General features: G+C 58.9%; 3 protein-coding genes across 6 annotated transcripts in view; 1 reads left to right on the top strand and 2 right to left on the bottom strand.

The window, feature by feature from the left end:
• Window positions 1–1,419: 1,419 nt before the first annotated feature.
• Window positions 1,420–5,722, top strand: CDT1 (chromatin licensing and DNA replication factor 1). The gene is made up of 10 exons (XM_041400689.1): window positions 1,420–1,886; window positions 2,221–2,385; window positions 2,474–2,664; window positions 2,879–3,073; window positions 3,164–3,312; window positions 3,575–3,678; window positions 3,866–4,054; window positions 4,499–4,633; window positions 4,734–4,935; window positions 5,019–5,722. Exons 1-10 carry the CDS (start codon window positions 1,527–1,529, stop codon window positions 5,180–5,182), a joined length of 1,854 nt encoding a protein of 617 aa, XP_041256623.1. The 5' UTR covers window positions 1,420–1,526; the 3' UTR covers window positions 5,183–5,722.
• A 1,430-nt stretch (window positions 5,723–7,152) lies between these two features.
• Window positions 7,153–11,880, bottom strand: APRT (adenine phosphoribosyltransferase). The gene is made up of 5 exons (XM_041400491.1): window positions 11,274–11,880; window positions 10,452–10,555; window positions 9,346–9,479; window positions 8,483–8,561; window positions 7,153–8,221 (listed from the first exon to the last, which is right to left on the bottom strand). The coding sequence occupies exons 1-5, from the start codon at window positions 11,789–11,791 to the stop codon at window positions 8,079–8,081; spliced, it is 978 nt and encodes a 325-aa protein (XP_041256425.1). The 5' UTR covers window positions 11,792–11,880; the 3' UTR covers window positions 7,153–8,078.
• GALNS (galactosamine (N-acetyl)-6-sulfatase) overlaps window positions 10,481–22,136 on the bottom strand; it is a 50,535-nt gene continuing 38,879 nt past the window's right edge. For 3 of the 4 annotated variants that reach the window (XR_005952367.1, XR_005952369.1, XR_005952370.1), the window contains 3 exons: window positions 18,834–21,340; window positions 16,576–18,581; window positions 10,481–10,555 (listed from right to left, as the gene is read on the bottom strand). Coding sequence is in view for 1 of the 4 variants with exons in the window: in XM_041400489.1 (XP_041256423.1) it covers window positions 21,254–21,340 (87 nt within the window). In the remaining 3 variants the exon portion in view is untranslated. Of the gene's footprint in view, window positions 10,556–16,575; window positions 18,582–18,636; window positions 21,341–22,136 lie in introns of those variants that run through there. The other variant, XM_041400489.1, reaches the window with a different exon arrangement.

Consider the following 22,136-nt stretch of genomic DNA (forward strand, 5'->3'; position numbering starts at 1 on the left):
GGTGGGTCCATGATCCCTGGCACTGGGGAATCATCCCATGTTCCTGGAGCTGGACCCACAGTCCCACGTTCCCAGAGCTCAGTGCCCACTGCAGACCCACACCCCCATGGAACCGGGAGCCCAGGTGTGGGGAGTTGGGGTCACATCTGGAGCTGGGCTGGCTCAGCCCCGAATCCCAACCCAAATCCCGGTGGGAAGGTGCCAGGCCCAGCTGGTGGCACGGGCAGCATGGCCGGTGACACCTGGCAGTGCTGGTAACCACCAGCCTCCAGCAGGAACCACCGGCCCATGAAATTCTCCACATTCCTTGGCTTCCCTGAGCTTGTTTTCCCAACAGGGTTCGTGAACTGGCATCCAGCTGGCACACTGCTGGACTGCTCCCCACTCTCCTCTGGGCTCCCTCCGGAACTCCAAGGCCTCCTCCTCACCCCAAATGTGCCCCAGCCATGCAGGCACCCCTGCCCACCCTAACCCCCAAAGCAGGATGGGCCTGGTGCTCCCCAGCGTGTGGATCCAGGGGTTCAGCGGGCACAGCTCCTCGTGGGAGCATCCTCATCATGGGGACTCAGCACTGGGATCCGGAGGGAGCTGCTCGTGTAAATGAGACACTTGTCCTCACAAAAAAGTGAAGTTCAGCACTGACACCACGTCTGGAGATGGGAATTACCCCTGCCCACACCCCACTGCCCCCCTGGCCAGCAGGGATCCAGGAAGGGGTGGTGCAGGAACGCACAGCCAGGCGGGGAATGGAGGCTGTGGAAGCACATGGGCACCGGGAATGGCACCCCAGGGCCCTGCCCTGCCCGGCTGAATCCGGCCCTGCTGCACTCTGCCAGCCTCGCTCGGGTTTTACGAGGGATGGGGCAGACCCGTGAGGCTCCGTAAGTGCTGCGGGCACGGCCTGAGTGCCTGGTCTGGCAGCGACGGGCCAGAGGCTTCTCCCAGCTCCGGGCACTGCCAACAGCGCAGGGGCAGGGAATGGCGGGCAGGGGCACAATGCAGGTGCCCCCGCAGCCCCTGGTCCCCGTGCCACCATGGAGCTCCCGGTGGAAGCCACTCAGGGCTCGGCCCCACGTGCACCGGGAGGAGCAGCTGAGGGGGTGACCACCGGCACCATTCCCCTGGAAATTCCCGGCTTTTGCCTCCCCAGCCCCAGCCAGAGTGGGCAACCTCCATCCCTGCCCACGGTGCATCAGCTGGACCCTGACCCAGCAGGGCCGGACCCCCGTCCCCCCGGAGCTGTCCCGGTCCCCTCTGGAGCTGTCCCGGCACCCCCGGGCCCCCACGTGCAGCACCGCTCCGGGGGTGCGGCCCCTTTAAGAGCCGAGTGGCGCCAAACCCGCCTCACGTGACCGCTGCCCGCCCCGGTGGGCGGGGCCTCGGCGCGCGGGCTCCCGCCGAGCGAGAAGCGCGCGGGACCGGCCGCACGTGTTCCTGGGAGCGGGACCGGGACCGGGATCGGAACCGAGACCGAGACCGAGATTGAGATCGGAACCGGGACCAGGACCAGGACCGGGACCGCGGCCATGGCCCAGCTCCGCCTCACCGACTTCTTCAGCCAGACAAAAGCGACCACCGGAGCCCCGGGCAAGCGCAGCGGCGGCCGCCTGCTCAAGGCCGGCCTCGCCGCTCGCCCGGTGCACCGGCAGGAGGAGGATGGTGTCCCGGCGGGGCTCGGCGGCCGCTCGCTGCCGCTGCCCGGCTCTCCGCGCACCCCGGCCCGCGGGGGCTCCCCGGCCCTGCGGGGCCTGGCGGGCAGGAAGCGGAGCCGCCGGGAGATGGAAGCGGGGTCGCCGGTCGGGGCCCGGCTCCGGGAACCGAGCGGGAAGTCGGCGCGGAAGAGGCTGGAGCTGCCCCGGGATGCGGAGCCGGGGTCTCCGGGAGCGGTAGGGGGATGGTGGGGTGGGGGATGCGGCCCTGAAACGGGCTGGGGGAGGATGAGGGCGTGGGGTGCCCCCCAAGCGTTCGACCCCTTTTCCCCGTGCAGGACCCCCCGAACTCGCCTCCCCTTTTCCTGATTCACAATCCCCCCTCACCCGGACTTACCCCTGCCCCAAATGCACGAGCCCCAAAACTCGTCCCCTTCAGCCCCTCTGCCCCCGGGCTTGCCCCCTGCCCTCTGTGGCTCCCCCTCCCCGTGCAAGACTTTGGGGGGCACAGGGGAAGGGGTCCAGGCGGGTGGGGTCCCCGGGCAGTCCCTAACTCTCCTTTCTCTTGCAGGCCACCAGCTCCTCGCCTCTGGCCACTCCTCGACCCCCGACACCGCTCTCAGAGGAGCCGGCCGTGTCCCCCCCGGCCAGCAGCAGCGGCTCCCCGGGCCGTGGGCAGGACACGGGGACAGAGCCCGGCCCGGCAGCCCCGGGGCCGGCCCGGCGCCTGCAGCGGGTACGGGCCGATCCCGGCTGCGCTCCCGGTACCGGGTGGATCTGGTGCCGCGTGTCCCGCTCTGACCCTGTGTCCCCTCCCTGCCCAGGAGGACGTGGCCGAGCTGCAGGGCCGCCTGCAGAGGATGAAGGTGCTGGGCCAGGTCCCCCGTGTCCCCAGCGGGACCGGCAGTGACCTGCGGAGCCGCCTGGAGCGCGTGCGGCAGCTGGAGCAGCGCGTGCGGCAGAGGAGAGCGGACACCGGGGACACCGGGGTGGCAGCTCCTGGGGCAGAGACCAGGTGAGGAGCAGCTGCAGGGGGGATTTGAGGGGGCTGCCACAGCCCTGAAGTGGCTTTGTGGCGGTCTGAGGGCTGTGGGGGCTCTGAGCGTTGTGACACCGATGTCTCCGGGTGGCGTGGCCCCAGCACCGACCCAGAGAAGGGGTTTGGGGTGGGCTGCGAGGTGGGCACGGTGCCAGCAGCAGGGCCCTGACCCCTCCTGTCCTTCCCACAGCCAGAAGCCCCCGGCGTACCAGCGCTTCCACACGCTGGCCCAGGAGCTGCCCCCGGGGCTGACGCTGCCCTACAAGTTCCGGGTGCTGGCAGAGATGTTCCGCAGCGTGGACACCATCACCGGGATGCTCTTCAACCGCGCCGAGACCGTCACCTTCGCCAAGGTCAAGCAGGGCGTGCAGGACATGATGCGCAGGTGAGTTGGCCCGTTTCGGGGTCCCAGCAGCCCGTTTTGGGGTGCCAGCTGAAGCTCTGGGGGTCCCCAACGTCTGTGGTGCTGTCACAGGCAGTTTGAAGAGCAGCACTTGGGGCAGATCAAGGCTGTGTATCCCAGCTCGTACCGGCTGCGCCAGGAGAAGAACGTCCCCACCTTCGGCAGCGGTGGGAAGAAGAAGTCTGAGTATCAGCTCACGCTGGAGCCAGTCCTGGGGGAAGGTATGGATGGTTTTGGGGTGCCTGAGAGCTGGGGTATGCTCAGTCCTGGCTGATCCCTGAATCCATAGGGATTCTCTCTGCTTGGTCCATTAAATGGAGCCCCTGAGTGTGCTGGAAGTGGGAAGCACGTTTGGGACAGGAGGGAGAACGTCCAGGCAGCAGCTCAGCTCCATGGCAGGGCTCTGGTCCTGTCCTTCCCGAGGCTGCTGTGGTCTGTGCCCCGCTGGGGTGCTGTGGGTGACACTCGTGTCCCTCCTGGCAGAGGAGAAGGTGGATGGGCGCCCGCACCTGTCGGCATCACGGCTGCTGGAGCGCCGGAGGGAATTCCACCGCAACCTGGTGAACATCGTCAGGGAGCACCACAAGGTGAGGGGCACCTGGCACCCCCTGCTCGGGGGTTCTCACTGGTGCCATCCAGGCTGAAGGACACCGAGGTTCCTCTTGGAGCTGGGCTCTGAATTCACTCCTGGTGTCACCAAGCTGTGCTGGGAGCGCGGGGCAGCGGCTGCCTCTCCCTTCCTGGTGCCACGACACAGCTCCCACCCCTCTCCAGGCGTTCCTGGCTGCCCTCAGCCCTCCCATGGTGGTGCCAGAGGAGAAGCTGACCCGGTGGCATCCCCGCTTCAACGTGGATGAGGTGCCAGACATCAGCCCCGCGGAGCTGCCGCGGCCGCCGCAGGAGGACAGGCTGAGCACGGCCCAGGAGGTGCTGAGCACGGCCCGGGGAATGCTGAGCCCCAAGGTGAGGCAGGGCCAGGGGCTGGCTCTGTCTGTGCCACCTCTGGGGAAGGTGTGAGTGACTTCCCACTGCCAGAGAGCAGGGTTAGATGGGGTATTGGGACAGAATTCCTCCCTGGGAGGGTGCCCAGAGAAGCTGTGGCTGCCTCTACATCCTTGGAAGTGTCCAAGGCCAGGTTGGACAGGGCTTGGAGCAACCTGGGCTAGTGGAAGGTGTCCCTGCCGTGGCAGGGGGCTGCAAATGAGAAGAGCTTCCAGGTCCTTTCCCACCCAGACCATTCCACGATTCCATGAAGCACCCCAAACTCCTCTGCAGGCGGGATGGCTCAGGATCGCTGGGCTGGGATCGCTGGGCTGCCGGGTGACGGCGGGGGCGGCAGAGGGGAAACTTCTCCTTCCTCCAGCCTGAACTGTAACCCAACTCCTCCTCCCTCTTCCACATGAGCAGATGGAAAAAGCTCTTGCCAACCTGGCCCTCAGAACGGCCGAAGCCGGTGCGGGGGAACCGGCGCTTTCCCAAGCCCCGGCCCCTGCCAGCACCCCCAGCGCGCTCAGAGGGGTGTCCCAGGGGCTGCTGGAGCGGGTGAGTCACCCCGCGCTGTGCCACCCGCGGGGCTGGGGGCGCTCCCCGTGCCCATCCCGTGCCGCCGGGTGCTGCCCGTGCTCACGGCGCTCTCCCGCAGGTGCGGGCGAAGGAGGCGCGGCGGCTGGCGGCGCTGCTGACGCGGGACGCGCGGCAGGAGGAGCGGGCGGCGCGGCTGGCGCGGCTGCCGGCCATGGCGCGCCTCCTGCGCGGCGTCTTCGTGGCCGAGAAGAAGCCGGCGCTCGGCATGGAGCTGCTCTGCGCCCGCCTGGCCGACAGCTGCCCCGAGCTGGTGGCACCAGGTAGGAATTGCGGGACGGGGGGAGGGGGTCCCTGCGGGAGGAGGGGGCTGCGGGGAGCCGAGCGCTGACCCGGCTGCTTCCAGGTGAGATGGAGAAACACGTGCGGCTCTTCGCGGAGCTGCTGCCCGACTGGGTGGGCGTCCACGCGCTCAGGACGGACACCTACGTCAAGCTGGACAAAGAGAAGGACCTGGGCCTCGTCACCGAGAGGCTCAACAAGGCGGCCAAGGAGGCCGGAGCCCTCTGAGCCCCTCAGGGTTGGCGTTTTTCCTGTGCAATCTCCTGGAAATGTAGCAAATCCCGACAGCGCTCTGGGTTCTGGGGTGGGCTGGAGGGAGGCTCGTCCTCGGGTGGCTGAGGAAGGGCAAAATGCCTTAATTTAACTGATTTCTGTGGTGGGAGCCGTGAGGATTGTAGGTCCCCATGTCCTGGAGCGATGCTGTGTCCTGGGGTGGTGATGAAAGCAATCATAACCTGAGGAACCTTTTCTTCTCCCTTTCCTGGTTCTCCTGAGGGTTCAATGCATGAGGGGTCTCCTGAAGGTCCCAATTTCAGAGGTTTCTTCCATTAACTGGGTCCTGGTGGGGTGAAGGCAGAACGGGGCAGGCTGAGAGGGTGGCAGATGGGAAGGAGCGAGAGAAAAAGTCACAAATTGATGTTTCTGGAGCTTCGGGCCTCGTTCTGTTTTTAAGGGAGGGAAAACGCATCTTCCAGTCCTCGCTGGAAACAACTACAGGACTTGTCAAAACACATTTGTATTAAATGTTTTAAATATAGTTGACTTGTGTTAACCCAGTGCTCTTCCTCGCTGCCTGTCTCGTGGTTCTCCATGGCAATTGGCGCCGGGAAGGGCTGGGTCCTCATCCAGCTCCTGGAGAAAAACTCACTGGAAAAAGTGAGCGTGGGTTTGCAGGGAGCTGAATGCAGCTTTTGTAAATGGGGCTGGGGGAGCAGCTGCTGCAGGGATAGGGGCAGGCAGGGCTGACAGGGATCCAGGTTTTTTTTTTTTATCCAGGGGAAATCCCAGGCTACTCAGCTGAAGTGGCTTGGGAAGAGGGACAAAGAGGGTGAGGATGGCTGCAGAGGGGCAGGCTGGCACTGTGCCCAGGTCAGGGCAGTGTAGGCACAGGGGAGGGCTGGGAGCTGCCCAGGGCCATGTCACACACCCCCCACTCTGCTCCCGAGCCAGGCTGGGCTGCCTGGAGCTGGGGACACCAGGGACCTGCAGGGAAAGGGGACTCCCTCATCCTTCCAGCCCACGCTGCTCCTGGGCAGATTCCCCACCTGTAAGTGCTGGGCTGGAGTCTGGCAGCGTCTGAGATCCCACAGCGCTTCCTGAGGGAGCAAGAGACCTTCCTCCTCCTCGTCCTCCTCCTCCAGGCCCTGCTTGCCTGTGCAGCCCAGCTGGCCGGCGCTGCTGGCAGGAGCGTGCCCAGTTTCCAGGGAGGAGGAGAAGGGATTAAACCCGACCCAGGGGCTGGGTGTGAGGCTGGGGGCTCCTGGGGCAGGCTGGGCTCTCAGGCACCTCACCGTGGTGGGAAGGAGCTGGATTGGAAAGGAACTGGAATGAGCCTGGCAGCCACGCTCACATCCCAGGAGAGCTCCCAGCGAGCTCCCGTTCTGCTCCTCGGGATAAAACCCTTCTCCCACCTGGAAGCTGCTCCTGCCCAACCCCGGCTCTCCAAGCAAATGACATCAGGGGCTGCTGGCAGCCCAGCCAGGGCCAAGGCACCGTCCCCACGTTCCCTGATGTCACCTGCTGGCACTGGCAGGGCTGACGCTGCTTTCCACGGCTCTCTGGGGTGGAATTGATTTTCCTCCTCCCCCGCAGCAGAGACCCTCTCCTGCTGCCAGGCCTGCGAGGTGCTGCCTGCCCTGGGCCCTGGGGCAGGCTGGTCCCCAGGGAATTGTGTTCCTCGGTGTAAAATGAGCAGCACTGAAGGGGCTTTTCAGGAAATGGGGATGGAAATAGCTGGGATGGTCCTTCCAAGTGGGAGGGGGCCCCAGGTGCTGGATGGGGAAGGGGAGCTGAGCTGACCAAGCCTCTCCAGCCAGAGGTCGGTGCAAAGTAAAGCAAAGGTACCTGAATGCTCCCTGGAAAACAATTCCAAGTGTTTGGGGTAAGGGAGAGCTCACACCACAGCCCTGCCCCACTGACCACCTGGGGCTGCAGGGAGACCCTGCCAAGGCTCATTGCAAGAACGGCTCTGAGACAGCTTAGGAAATATAAAAATACATCAATATTTATTTTAGCCGTGAGTCCAGTCCCTGCTGGGCCAGGGACACAGTCCCTGATGGTTTCAGGCTTGTGGAAGCTTTGGCACACAGGGATTTAGCTGTGACCAAACTGAACCGTGCTGGAGGAAGCATCTCCAAAGCTCCATGACCCACCTGAGACCACTGCACCACCTCTCCTGTGGCCTCACCTGGCACCAAACTCCCACCAAGGGCAGGCTCTGAGCTGGCAGCAGCCTGGTGGCCCAGAGCAGCCCAACAGGAGTGGGATGTGGTGCAGGAGATGGGGAATTCCTGCTGAACAAAAGGTGCCTGTGGTCTCCAGGGAAGGAAAACCCCGGCTGGGCTCATCCCACAGCACCACCATCCTGATTTAAGGACACAGCAGGCACTTCATTCTCCTGAACAAGCACAGTCCTGGTGTAAGAGCAATTTGTTCTGGTGAGAGCGACAGCACAGAGCAGCCAGCCCATCCTGAGGTCAAATACAGCAGGATTTGTCCCTTACAGAAAGAATTGCTTTTTGCCCATCTCCTGTGTTTCTTTGGGAATTTTTTAGCAGGTTCCTTGGAGGCTGACAGCCCAGCCCAGGGAATGCTGGTGCCCTGTCAGAGCTCTCCTGCCTCAGCAGCAATATTGTCACTTTGGTCTCCTAAAACCACAGATTCAGAGAAGCTGCATCTTGGTCTCCATCCCCCCCCCAGTCAATCAGCCTGTTCCTTCTTCCTAAAAGGATGAACTCCAAAAGGGATCATTACACTCAACACAGTGCTTGGGAAATTTAGGATTGAAGAGCATGTGGCCATGCTCAAAACCTGTGTTTAACCCCCTTCCCCACCCCCCTGTGACATCCAGTCACTACATAAAGCCCCAGATTTGTTCCCAGTGCTCCCTCCTCCCTGCTGCTCCTCAGTCATACTGCAGCAGGGAGTAGAAAGGGATGGAATTCAGCTTTTCCGACCCTTTCAGGGCTTTTAACTCTATGATCACCAGGCACTCCAGGATTTCAGCCTTCAGCCTCTTCAGCAGCTCGCAGGCAGCACACATGGTACCTGTGGAGGGGAACAGAAACATCCTCACTCCAGGGGCAGCTCCAGCCCACAGCCACCCCTGCTGCTGCCAGGCTGAGGGTACCAGAGAGGTGTGGATACCCCTGGCAGTGCCCAAGGCCAGGCTGGATGGGCTTGGAGCAACCTGAGCTAGTGGGAGGTGTGCCTGCCATGGCAGGGATGGGACTGGATGGGATTTATCCAACCCAGCCACTCCATGATTCCATGCACACAGGTGTACAGGATCACACGTGCTTCCCTCACCTCCAGTTGCCAGCAGGTCATCCACAACCACCACTTTCTGTCCTGGTTCCAGAGCATCGCTCTGGATTTCCAGCTCAGCCTGCAGGGAGCAAAGAGCAGCTTTGTTTTAGTCTGGCCTTGGAGAGAAGCCCCTCACGAGCTGCTGGTTCATGCTGGAACACAGACAAGTCCTCAGCGACATCAGCCTAAACACTCAGCACCTAAAATCCCAAAAACCCCACAAATTCCATCTACAGGGGAGCGCCACAGAAACACAGAGCAGGGAGGGGATTGCTGGGCCAACCCTCTGGCACACACACCAAGATCCTGAACTTCCACCGTGTGAGTTATGGTGGAATCTCATCCCAGAGCAGCTCTCCAGTGAGGAAAATCTCCTGTCACGCGCTGGGGAGCTCTGCCTGGAGCCAGATCCAAACTGGCACCTGTCTGGATGTGCCACACGAGCTCGGCTGGCCCAAACAATCCTCATGGCTTAGGCCTGGCTTTGGGGGTTCTGCTGCTGTTAGTTGCTAGTGGGAGTAGCACAGCCTGAGCCCCAGCCCCGGAGCAGCCGCGGGATACGGGGCGGGATGGGGGAAGCCATGCGGGACAGCTCTGACTTACAGCACTTACTGCCAGAGTGGGGACACTCTCCGTGGTCATGCCCCTGAATTCAAGCCAAAGAAAGCCATTTAGCACCAGGTCTGAGCACCGACCCCCTGAGAAGAATCACGGCACAGCACCGAACGTCACCCGTGGGCACGAGCGGAGCGACCGCGGCTCGGGGCCGGCTCAGCGCCGCTCCAGGGCTTGTGCCGGAATATCCACCAGCCCGGGACCCCCTCCCCATGGGTTTAGCCCCCCTGGCCCCCCCCAGGCCTTGCCTTGCCGTATTCCAGGCTGTAGGAGATGGACTCGGTGGCTCCGGGCAGTTTTCCCTTTTTCCGCACGGGCACGAAGCCGATGCCCAGCCTCTGCGCCAGCGGGGTCCCGATGAGGAACCCCCGGGAGTCCAGCCCTGGAGGCACAGCAGCAGCCAGGCAGTCAGGGAATCATTCACCTCGGAAAAGGCCTCAAGACCATCAAGTCCAACTATTTCCCAGCACTGAGCCATGTCCCCAAGTGCCACATCCACGTAATTTTTGGAATGGTGGCTCCACTACCGCCCTGTCCCAACACCTGATCACCCTCTCAGTGAATTAATTTTCCATCATATCCAACCTAAACCCCCCCAGGTGCAACTTGAGACCTTTTCCTCTTGTCCCATCGCTCAGATCAGAGCCATTCCACCGGGGGAAGGTCTTGGCACAACCCTCCTGTTTTATCCTGCCATTCTAAAAGCAATTTGCCCTTCAAGTCAGTTCTGGGGGTTGAAAACAGAGCCCACACTCCTGCTCTCACCCACATGTGCTGCTGCTGGCCCCAAGAGCCCACTCCCCCCCTCCCCTGTGACCCTTTTCCTTAGAGATAAAGCCAGCAGGGCCCTGGTATCAGTCCAGCCACACAAGCAGGAACTCTGCACCTCTGGGCAGACTTCACTTATCTCACCTGGGCCAGGTTTGGTCTGTGCCCCAGCCCAAGCTCTGCCCTCCTCAGCACTTTGCCAGGTGAGCTGAGGTGCTCTGGCCACCAAGGCCGTTTGTGCTGGCCTGGAAAGGCTCCCTGAGGAAAACCAGCTGGGACAGGGCCAGCCTGCCCTGGGGACACTGCGGGCACAGCAGGCTTTGTGTGCCCCCTCCTTTTTAACAATGAATTATGCAACTGGCACAGAAGTGTCAGAGGGCACCTGCCACATCCCACACCAGCATTTCAGGAAATCACAGCAGGAGGCAAAGGGTAGAATCTGTCCTGCTGCAACCATGTCACAGAGGCCAATGTTCAGGTGGTTTTTGTGTCCAAGGGCTACAACATTCCCCAAGGGCCACCCCACACTTCCCACCTGGGACACACTGCTCTGCCCTGGCCTCGGGGCTGTTCAACCAACACTCACCCACAATGAAGTCGATTTTCGGGAAAGACGCCCTCACATGATCCTCCAGAAGATCAATCAAAGTCCTGAAGGCCACAGGATCCTTCAGCAAGGGGCTGATATCGCTGCAGGGAGGGAGGGCAGGGGGTGAGGGACCTGCGGGGCTGCTCTGGAAACGCTGAGCTCCTGAGCCGGGGAGGGCTCCTGATCCCAAGGAAGGCTCCTGAGCCCGGGGAACGTCCCTGAGCCCGGAGAGGGCTCCTGAGCCCGGGGAAGCTCCCTGAGCCTTGGAAGGCTCCTGATCCCAAGGAAGGCTCCTGAGCCCGGGGAACGTCCCTGAGCCCGGGGAGGGCTCCTGAGCCTTGGAAGGCCTGTTCCCAAGCCCAGGGAAGGCTCCTGATCCCAAGGAAGGTTCCTGAGCCTCGGAAGGCTCCTGAGCCCGGGGAACGTCCCTGAGCCCGGGGAGGGCTCCTGAGCCTTGGAAGGCCTGTGCCCGGGGAAGGTTCCCAAGCCCAGGGAAGGCTCCTGAGCTCAAGGGAGGTTCCTGAGCCTTGGAAGGCTCCTGAGCCCGGGGAAGGTCCCTGAGCTCAAGGAAGGCTCCTGGGCCCAGGAAAGGCTCCTGCCCGGTGCTGCCAGGGCCAGGGATGGGCAGCGTGGACAGGAGCTGGCAGCGAGTCCCCGTCCCGGCTCCAGCCCCGTCCCATCCCCGGCCCCATTCCCATCCCCTGTCCGGCTCCAAGCTCGGCCCTGGGTCCCTCCCCGATCCCATCCCCGTTCCCACCCTCGCCCGCACCTCCATCCCGTTCCCGTTCCCGTCCCATGCCATGCCCATCCCGGCCGCACCGGAACAGCACGCCGGGCTCCGGGAAGTCCGGGAAGGGCCGGACGCGGTCGCGCACCGCCCGCAGCCGCTCGTCGCTCATGGCGGCCCCGCCGCGCAGCCGCCGCAGCTCCGCTCGGCCGGGCCGGGACGGGCGGGACCGGGGCGGCTCCGCCCAACCGGGGCGGCACCGGAGCGGGCGGGCACCTGGGCGCGGAGCGGCGGTGCCCTGGGCACGGGGGATGTGGTACCGCGGGGCGCGGGGCATCCGTCCGCCCGGGTTTGGAGCTCCGGTATCCCGGGGCACTGAGCCCCAGGCCACCCGGTATTTGGAATTCCAGTATATCGGGACACAGAGCCCCAGTCCCCCGGTATTTGGAATTCCAGTATACCGGGACACTGAGCCCCAAGTCCCCCGGTATTTGGAATTCCAGTATATCGGGACACTGAGCCCCAGTCCCCCCGGTATTTGGAATTCCAGTATATAGGGACACTGAGCCCCAGTCCCCCCGATATTTAGAATTCCAGTATATCGGGACATTGAGCCCCAGGCCCCCTGGTATTTGGAATTCCGGTATCCTGCAGCATTGGAGCCCCAGTCCCCCCGGTATTTGGAATTCCAGTATACCGGGACACTGAGCCTGAGTCCCCCCGGTCTTTGCAATTCCAGTATACTGGGACGGGCGGGCACCTGGGCGCGGAGCGGCGGTGCCCTGGGCACGGGGGATGTGGTACCGCGGGGCGCGGGGCATCCGTCCGCCCGGGTTTGGAGCTCCGGTATCCCGGGGCACTGAGCCCCAGGCCACCCGGTATTTGGAATTCCAGTATATCGGGACACAGAGCCCCAGTCCCCCGGTATTTGGAATTCCAGTATATCGGGACACAGAGCCCCAGTCCCCCGGTATTTGGAATTCCAGTATATCGGGACACAGAGCCCCAGTCCCCCGGTATTTGGAATTCCAGTATATCGGGACACAGAGCCCCAGTCCCCCGGTATTTGGAATTCCAGTATACCGGGACACTGAGCCCCAAGTCCCCCGGTATTTGGAATTCCAGTATATCGGGACACAGAGCCCCAGTCCCCCGGTATTTGGAATTCCAGTATACCGGGACACTGAGCCCCAGGCCACCCGGTATTTGGAATTCCAGTATATCGGGACACTGAGCCCCAGTCCCCCGGTATTTGGAATTCCAGTATATAGGGACACTGAGCCCCAGTCCCCCTGGTATTTGGGGCTGTGGTACCCCGGGGTGTGGAGCTCCATAACCCCAGAGCATTGAGCATCAGTCCCCCCGGTATTTGGGGCTGTGGTACCCCAGGGCACTGAGCCCCAGTCCCCTCGGTATTGGGAGCTCTGGTATGCTGGAGCATGGAGCATCAGCCCCCGGGCACACAGAGCTCTGGTATTCCCGTGTACAGAGCCCCAAATTCCCGGTGCATGGAAGTCTGGTACTCCAGAGATGGAGCTATTGCAGAGCCCCCAGCCCCCCAGGAAGGTCTGATACCCCAGGACACAAGACACCGATACCCCCGGTGTGTGGAGCTTCATGCACAGAGCCCAAATCCCCCCCGTGCATGGAGCCTTGGCACATGGAGCTGCAATTCCCAGGGGCGTGGAGCTCTGATAACCCTGGTGCATGGAGCTGCAATTCCCAGGGGCATGGAGCTGCAATTCCCAGAGGCATGGAGCTCTGATAACCCTGGTGCATGCAGCTGCAATTCCCAGGGGCATGGAGCACTGATAACCCTGGTGCATGCAGCTGCAATTCCCAGGGGCATGGAGCCCTGGCTCCTTGGCACATGGAGCTGCAATTCCCAGGGGCGTGGAGCTCTGATAACCCTGGTGCATGGAGCTGCAATTCCCAGGGGCATGGAGCTCTGATAACCCTGGTGCATGCAGCTGCAATTCCCAGGGGCATGGAGCACTGATAACCCTGGTGCATGCAGCTGCAATTCCCAGGGGCATGGAGCACTGATAACCCTGGTGCATGCAGCTGCAATTCCCAGGGGCATGGAGCCCTGGTTCCTTGGCACATGGAGCTGCAATCCCAGGGTCATGGAGCCCTGGCACAGCAGTGGATGGAGCCCCAGCTCCCCTCTGAAGAGCTCCCAGGTACCTGCTCCGTGTGGAGCTGGATTTCCCTGTCTGGGCCCAGCCTCAGAAAGGAGCTCCCTGCCTGGGGGCTCCATTTGCACCCCCTCACCCTGCCCAGCCTTCCACAGACAGCAAACTCCTCAGGACCTCACTGTTTCCTGCTTTTCCGTTCCTCATCACCTCGTGTGAACTCCTGGAGTCGTTCTGTGTTTGTTAAACCTGTTGGTTGGGATGAGGGACAATAACAGAGCCCCAGGTCCTGGACCAACAGCTCCTGGTGTCACTGAGCCCTGGGCAGGGCCGGGAGCTCCCACAGCTCCCATCTCCCATCTCCTGGTGGTGAATGTTGTTTGGCCATGCAAAATCCACCAAATGAGTTCAGATCTCCTCTTCCATTAGCAAATACACCTTGGATCTGCTCCAGACCTGTCCGGGCACGGCTCGCTGTGGAAAGCAGAAGCAGTTGGAGCCTGTAACACCCCTGGCTGAGCTCAGTGTTTGCTGCCCAGAGCTGTGACTGGGAAAACTTCATCCATACCCTCTGGAGAGACCCTGCCATGGCAGGGACACCTTCCACCAGCCCAGGCTGCTCCAAGCCCCGTCCAACCTGGATTTGGACACTGCCAGGGATCCAGGGCCTGCCCACCCTCACAGGGAGGAATTTCTCCCTAATATCCCATCTAACCCTGCTCTCTGGGGAAGCCATTCCCCCTTACCCTGGCCCTTGTCCCCAGCCCCTCTCCAGCTCTCTCAGAACCCCTCCAGGCACTGGAAAGAGCCCTCAGGTCCCCCTGGAGCCTGTTCTTCCCCAGGCTGCACAACCCCAACTCCTGTTAACTCCCTCTGCTGCCAGAGACAGCCCGTGCTCCCTTCACAACCATTCCCCCACAAACTAAGATTTTCCCTGAACTCAGATTATCGCTTTGGCACCAGGAGAATCCTCTGGGGCAGCTGTTGCAGGGCAGCAAAGAGGGGGGAAGGCCAGGCTCTGCCAGGGGAGCCAGGGCTCGCAGCACTCCCTGCCATGAGCTGGACGGGCTCCTCTGATGACCTTACAAGCACAGCACTGGACAGTGGAGCTGTTCCAGCAACTCCTCTTCTTCCTGGCAGATGGAATTGCTGATGGAATTTATCTGCCTACTCGTGGAAATAAATAAGCAGGAGCTTATTTCCTGGGAAAAGGGATCTTTTCAGCTTGCCAGGCAGCTCTGCTTCTGCCTCTCGCTAACGGAGGGGCCAGAACGAGGGGTCTGTGTCACCCCTGTCCTGCTTGTGACCCCCCCACGATCCCACCCTCACTGCAGGAGACTCCACCACATTTTCCTGGAGGTTGAGTGAGGTTCCCAGGCCCTTCATCCCAACCAAGCCCTGGCAAACCTTCAGCAGGATGGGCTGCTGAGTGCCCCCGCTGCTCCACCCCACAGCCATGGATCTCTCCTCCTCCTCCTCCTCCTCGGATGTGGGATCACTCTGTCCTCGTCAGTTCTGCCGGGAAGGGCACAAAGATTACACCAAACTGGACTTGCAGTGGCCCAGCTGCCAGAAAGCATGGTTAAAAGACAACATTCCTGAGATTCCTGTCTGAACTCCTCATTTATCCCCCATCTCCAAGGATTCCAACTGCACCCACCGGCACAGACTGGACTGGAACACCCCAAGGAAATCAGTTTTCCCTGTGATTGTTCCACCTTTCAAACAACACCGCTGACTCCTACTGCAATTTCCATCTGCAAAGAACTTTCCTAGGACCCCTTTCCAAATGTGATGTCAAAGGGCTCTGGAATATCACCCGGGAGGTGACTCCACATCCGTGCCTGGCAGAGGAATCACCACCTGGAATCTGCATTCCCCCAGGGAGCTCTGGCTTTGCTCTTTTCTGGACACCGAGGCCATCAGTGATTTAAAAGTGCTTTGAGATCCTGTCAGGAGAGGTGTTATTAGCCAGGGAGCAGGGAAACTGGGAATACAAAAGCTTGGGAACTAACTTTAATCAGCTTAACCAGGCAATTAAAGAGCTGTGCTGAGCCTGGAAGTTTCTGTTCTGTTCAGGATTTTAACACTTCAGTGTGAAGTGGAACAAAATGCCCCAAATTTCAACATCCCCCTTCCACGAGGGAAAAAGAGCAGAAAAATTTCCCTGCAAATCCACTGGAATGTTTCAATCTCAGCTGAAGCAACTCATGCACTTTAAACCCTTAAAAAAAAAAAAATCCCAAAAAAACCACCACCACAAATTTGAAATATCTTATTTCAACACCAGAAGAATGCAGCTCCCCAGCCAGATCCCTGGGCTCGGGATGGAAGCCTCAGACCTGGTTTTGTCCCCCTAAAATAGGAAAAAATGTGGTGATCCAGCTCTGCCTCCCTGGGAGCCCAAGGCAGCACCTCGTGCCTGCTGCAGCAGGTTGGATCAGGCCCTTGGAGAAGACACAAAACTCCTCTCTCTCCCCTGGCCAGCCTGGGTTTTGTGTCTGATCCAGAACTAATGGATTTGGCTCACATTCCTCGCTGCTGGCTTTTATCTGCTCTCCCTTTCAGCTGGGAATTGTGCTACCAACCTCCTGTCACCCAGAGGATGTTAAGTGACTCCAAGAGGGACAAAGGCCTGCAGAGCTGCCAGATTGCCTCTCTGCAGAAGCTGGAAGGCAGAGGTTTTTTCTCCCTCCTAAAAGACCACAAGCTTCTGGCTACGGATCCACCTTTATTTAGGATTTATATAATCCCAACTAGGCTTCAAGCAACAACAAAACTTTAAACGGTGGAAGGGGATATAAAGGAGACAGGCAAATGGAGCCTTGGTGTTTAAAATAGCCATTTTCCAAAGGAGAAAAGAATCCAAAATGGGATTTCAGTTCTTCCCTTACAGCTGTTCTTAAAACCTGACAGTTTAATTCAAGGGGCACCACAGTGTTGCCTCCTGATAACACAGAAAAACATCCACTGCTACCAGAAAACAAAAGGAAAAGTCGATTTCCAAGTATTCTAACTGCTAGGAGAGATGGAAAACAGGCCATTCTAACTGCAGAACAGTTATTTGGAAGCTGAACAAGCAAAGGAACTCTTAAGAGAATAAAAGTGTGTTTAGTTTGTAAAGTTTCCCAGTGCTGAGGACAAGGGCAGGATCCCCGGGGAGGGATTTCTCTGCTGGCTGTGCTCCAGAGGCTGCTGGGGACTCTGCAGCCAAAAATCACCTCCCAGCACCCCAAACCCTCCTCCCTTCAGTTCTCACCTTCCGTGGGTCCTTCCTCAGCTGCTGGAATTCTTTCTTGGGGTTATTTCAAAGCTGTTGTCACTGGGGAAAATAAGAGTGTCCAACCTTGAGGAGATCCCTTATGTGAAACAGGAATTTTGGGATGCTGTCCATGATGCCTGGGGAGGGCTGGAGGTGACAGGTATGGGAGGTGACAGGTGACAATGCCACCACTGTCCCAAGTCCCACAGCCTCCTTCTTGGAGACATCAGTTCCACTTCTTTTAGTCAAATCCCACTGTGACTGCCCCAGAACAGCCCCCAGGTTTTACCAGCAAATCCATGGCTCTCACTTGCCTAGTTCCAGAGCTCTCCATTTTCCCTTGGACACATTCCTGAGGCCCCCTTGGCCAGGCAGGGCCGTGTTCTCCTCACTGCTGCACTCAGGACAGTTTGCAGGGCATTAACCTTGGCTCTAAGTGTTGGGAATTGATCTGCTGCTTCCCAGTTCCAGCATTCAGCTCCCCAAATTGCTGGTCCCCAGGGACTAATTTGCCACTGAAATAATCCATTTGTCGCTGCAGGATTTGAAATCAAGGCTCCAGTGCTGCAGCCCGAGCCTGGAAGTGCAGCCCCAGCTCCTCCACGATTATTAGTTCCATCCATTTCGGAAGCTTCTCTGCACGGAGGGTGGGATGATAACAGAGCCTCAGGGGCAGAGCTGGGAGGCTTGAGAGGCTCAGCTAATTGGAAATTAAAGGCAAGAAAGAAATTCTTCGGACTCTTAGGGCAGGAAGAGATTGAGCTTTTAGCGTTCAGCATAATAAACATAAAGAAAGGAACATCACAGCCCCAAACTCCAGCACTCCTTTGGCATTTCTGCCTCGTGGCTCGAGAGCAGAAGCCACCACCAGAGCAGTTTGGCTGCTGCAGGTCCCTGAGTGGGCAGGAAATCCCTCCAGCCCCACTCCTGCCCCAGTTCCAAAGGTGGAAGTTTCAGGCCAGCAGCTCAGGGTGGTTTTTAAGGGGAGATGTGGCCACTTTGTGCCCCGAGTGGGCAGTGGGGGCTGCAGGCACCATCCCCACCCTGTGCTGGCCCTGGGTTCCCCCAGCCTCTGAAGTGCACTGTGTGGGCTGGGAGATTGATCTAGGGTAAAAATAATTCCAGGAAAACAAACCAAGTTATTTTTTAACCCCAGTCAGTCCCGTGATCCAGGAGGTGAATCTGGGAGAGTGCCCCAAAGCAAGGTGTTCTCCCTTGGCTCACAGGTGAAATCACAGACTGCATTGCTGATAAATTAGTTTATTTTTCCTCATGAGTTCTTCGCCTCACAACTTTTAAATCTGTACAATTTTAGGAAAGGCATTCATTTAAAATTCCTCCTATTATCCAGCTGTAGAACAACTATTCCAATTTAAATTTAAAGCAGAAGCTTTGTCACATTGAACCCTGATAATTTATTATCTGCTTCATGTCCTTTTACTCTAAACAGACACGTCATGGCTTCACTTACTTGCTTTCAAGTGCAACATTTCCCTCCAGGATCTGTGTCCTGAGATCACTCCAGGAATGAGGGATTGCTGTGCTGGGAGGGGGACAAACCCCGTGGCTGCTCACAGCAAGTTGCAGGGGCAAAGCAGGCTCTTCCAAAGTGCAGCTGTGAAAGAGCAAAGGAAAAAGCAGCAGGCAGGGCACAGGGAGGAGGTGTCAGAGCAAACTCTGGGGACTGAGGAGCGTGGCCAGGATCCTGGGGAGCTCTTCCTAAGCAGCACAAAACCCCAGCAGGTGCTGTTGCCTGCCAAGGATTGCCAGGGAGCTGCAGCCATGGACTCCCTCCTCTGGTGGAGATTTACAGTGAGTGCAGGGCTCTGACAGTCCCAGTGACAGAACTGTGCAATCAAAGCCACCGAGGCTGGGAAAGACCTCGGAGATGGTGGAGTCCAGCCCTCAGCCCAGCACCACGGCCACCCCAATGGCACAGCCACGTGGTTTTCAGCATTTCAGGGCTGGGGATATCACCACTGCCCTGTGCCAATGCTCTTCACCTTTTCCATGCGCAAGGATTGCCAGGGAGCTGCAGCCATGGACTCCCTCCTCTGGTGGAGATTTACAGTGAGTGCAGGGCTCTGACAGTCCCAGTGACAGAACTGTGCAATCAAAGCCACCGAGGCTGGGAAAGACCTCGGAGATGGTGGAGTCCAGCCCTCAGCCCAGCACCACGGCCACCCCAATGGCACAGCCACGTGGTTTTCAGCATTTCAGGGCTGGGGATATCACCACTGCCCTGTGCTCTTCACCTTTTCCATGCATAAAATTCCCTGATATTCAGCCTGACCCTCCCCTGGCACAACTCTCCTCCTGTCCCTGTTCCCTGTCCCCTCCTGGCAGGGGCTGTGCAGAGCCAGGAGAGCCCCCTGAGCTCCTTTTCTCCAGGCTGAGCCCCTCCCCAGCTCCCTCAGGATTCTCCAGCCCCTTCCCAGCTCCATTCCCTTCCCTGGGCATGGAGAAGCCCTAAAGCAGAGGTGGAGCAGCCCCAGCAAACGGGGAGCTCCTGGTTTTAGCTGGTCTCCCGTGCTGACAGACCCACAACTGCTCCCAGCCCTGAGCTCCCCTCCGAGGGAGCTGCTGGCCACATCTCCCAAGCCTTGAGCTGTGTCTAAACAAGGAGGAATGTTATGGATGAGCTGGAAATGCCGTGATACACTCGAAGGACAGTTAGGAACATCCTAAGAAATGTGGGCTATAAACAAATGCCACTTGCAGACGTGCAGGGATCCCTGAAATGCTGGCTGGGATTTCTGAGAGGTGCAACAGCAAGAGCTGACCCAAGGGTTGTTCTCATTCCAGTTTAATGGGATTGTCCAGCTTCATGAGACACACAGCAGGAATTACTGTGGAGGGGATCACAGGTACATAAAGCATGGGAAGGGGGAATGGGAATATTTGGGATTACAGGAGGGTAGGAACCAGCAGCTGGGAGCCTGGAGCTGGTGGGAGCACCACAGCTGGCACAAGAGCAGAGCTCTCAAGCAGCTCCAAGCTTAGCTGGGGAGGAATTTGAGCTGTTTCCAGGTACAGAGCACCTGGATTTTCCTAAGGCAGCACAACATCACACAGACAGGGCACCTGTGCTGTGGAAAACACTGGAGGGATGGAAGGAGAGCTGTTGGTGGGACAAATGGAGAATCATGGAATGGTTTGGGTGGGAAGGGATCCAAAAGCTCACCCTGCTCCACGCCCACACCTTCCACTAGCCCAGGCTGCTCCAAGCTTCTCTGGGCACCCTGTGCCAGAGCCTCCCCACCCTCACAGGGAGCAATTCCTTCCTTATATCCAACCCAAACTTCCCCTCTTTCAGTCTGAACCCAAACATGCCCAGGCTGCCTCCAGCTGCTGCCCTGGAGGCCAGAGGAGGCTGGTTTTGCTCCAGACAGGTTTATTGGAGACAGGCAAGGGTGTGGAACGGGCTCCAAGGCAGAGCAGGGATCTGCCCTGCAGGATTGAGCAAAGGCTCCTGTTCCCCAGGAACTCTGGCTAGAGGAGAGCTGCAGCCAGGCTGGGGAAGGTTTGCACAAGGAGAATTCCTGGGAGAGCATGTGCTGGAGACGGGGTCAGGAATCAAGGGCTGGTGCCAAGGGGCATTTCTGAGCCCAGAGCTCGAGATGGGAAGCGTGGCTTGGACCAGCTTTAGACCCAGATTTTTGGAAATGAAGGGAAGCCCCAAAATGAACACCTATCCCCCAGCTCCCCACAAATGTCCTGCAGCAACAACTGGCAATACAATCCTGGAATGGTCTGGGTTGGAAAAGACCTGAAACCTCACCCAGTGCAACCCCACTTCCACTGTCCCAGTTGCTCCAAAGCCCTGCCCAAACCTGGCCTTGGACACTGCCAGGGATCCAGGGGCAGCCACAGCTGCTCTGGGCACCTGGGCCAGGGCCTCACCACTCTTACAAGGAAGAATTCCTTCCCAATATCCCATCCAGCCCTGCCCTCTGGCAGTGGGAGCCATTCCCTGTGTCCTGTCCCTCCAAGCCCCCTCCAGCTCTCCTGGAGCCCCTTCAGGCTGGCAGGGGCTGGAACCCCAATGCAACACTCACCTGAACACAATCCCACCTTTCCTTAAACCATGACCTAGGGAATGTTTGCAGCTACACACGGAAGGAACTGAGGGCATTCTCCCTGGATCCAAACCCCTCAGCTGGGAGCAGGAGGGATCCCTGGTTTGCACCCAGAACTCACAAATTTGGGGAGAAAGGAAAAACAAGTTGATGTCCAGAGTTCACAATGGAAAGCAAATGTTAAAACAACAAGCTACAGGCAAACAAAACATGGGCAGTTTGGGCAGAGCTCTCTGGCAGCTCTGAGTTTCCTGACCTGTCCCGTGGCTCCTGTTGGGGCAGCCCAGTGAGCAAGGCTGGGTGCAAGGAGCAGGAGTGATCCATGGGGCTGATGGCAGGGTTGTGGCTGGCCAGAGAGCTTTTACAGCTGACCCAATCCTCACTGGAGTTACCATTTAGGGAAAGAACTGGGGGAAGAGAGGAGTAGAGGCTAAACCCTGAGCACGAGGAATATAAACACTGGCCCTTTTGGAAGAGCAAGTGATGATATCATGCACACATCACACCCTTCCTGTGTAAACAGGAGTGCCAGCAGGAGCAGGCATTGGAAACTGGATGTCCAGCTGCCTCTGGGTAGCTCTGGAGGGCTGCAGCCATCAGTGAGGCCAAGAGCATTTCTTAGGATCAGACTCTGGTGCTTTCAGGCACTTCCCAAGCTTCTCACAGCCTGGAGGAGCCCAATTCTGTTAAAAACAAACAGAAATAGACAGAAAGATGATTCACACCAAGTATCTGCTAAGCTCTTACCCCAACCAGCTCTTTATAATCCTCACAAAGACACTTTTATGTGCTGCTTGAAAAATGGAACTCCTCTTGCAGCCCAAGCCTCCGGGCTCATAAACTTCCCCACTCCAAACAGTGCTCAAATAAAAGCTGGGAAAGGCTAAAATGCTGTGCAGCTGATGATTCCCTCTCCTGGGGCACGCCAGCCCTGCCTGGCCTCTCCCAGCCCAGCTTTCTGGGATGCTGCTGACCCTCCTGTGTCTGCTGTGGTAGCACAGAGCAAGCAGAGCAGGAGGTTTTGGTGTCACCCCCAGTTTTCCTGGAGTCCAGGGGAGTTCCCATCCTCAGCACTGCAATACCCAGGCACCGTCCTGAGGAAGCAAAAGGCAGCAGAAGGCCAAGGGTGTGAGAGAGATAAGAATGCTGGTAATTTTAATGAGCGTTTTGATGGATGAATCCATGGGCAGAGGGAGCAGGAAGCATTCCTCAGACACCTCTTCCAGTGCCTGCACACCAGAACTATTTGTTTTCCTTGTTTCCATGTTTCTTGAACTACCTGAATGTGTAGAACAGAAAAAGGAGATCTACTGCCAACCTCAGCTTCCAGAGGCATTAATGGAGGAAGGAATTTGGGTAAATGAACATTTTTAATTTCATGAGGTTTTGCCATTTAAAATGTGGGATTGTGGTCATGGAAAAGGCAGATAACACTTCCCAGTCTGCCTTCAGGAATCTTTTGTGCCTCCCTCTCTCAGG

Source organism: Onychostruthus taczanowskii, unplaced genomic scaffold (genome assembly GCF_017590055.1).
Source record: "Onychostruthus taczanowskii isolate IOZ18803 unplaced genomic scaffold, ASM1759005v1 scaffold18, whole genome shotgun sequence".
Classification (NCBI taxonomy): Eukaryota; Metazoa; Chordata; class Aves; order Passeriformes; family Passeridae; genus Onychostruthus; species Onychostruthus taczanowskii.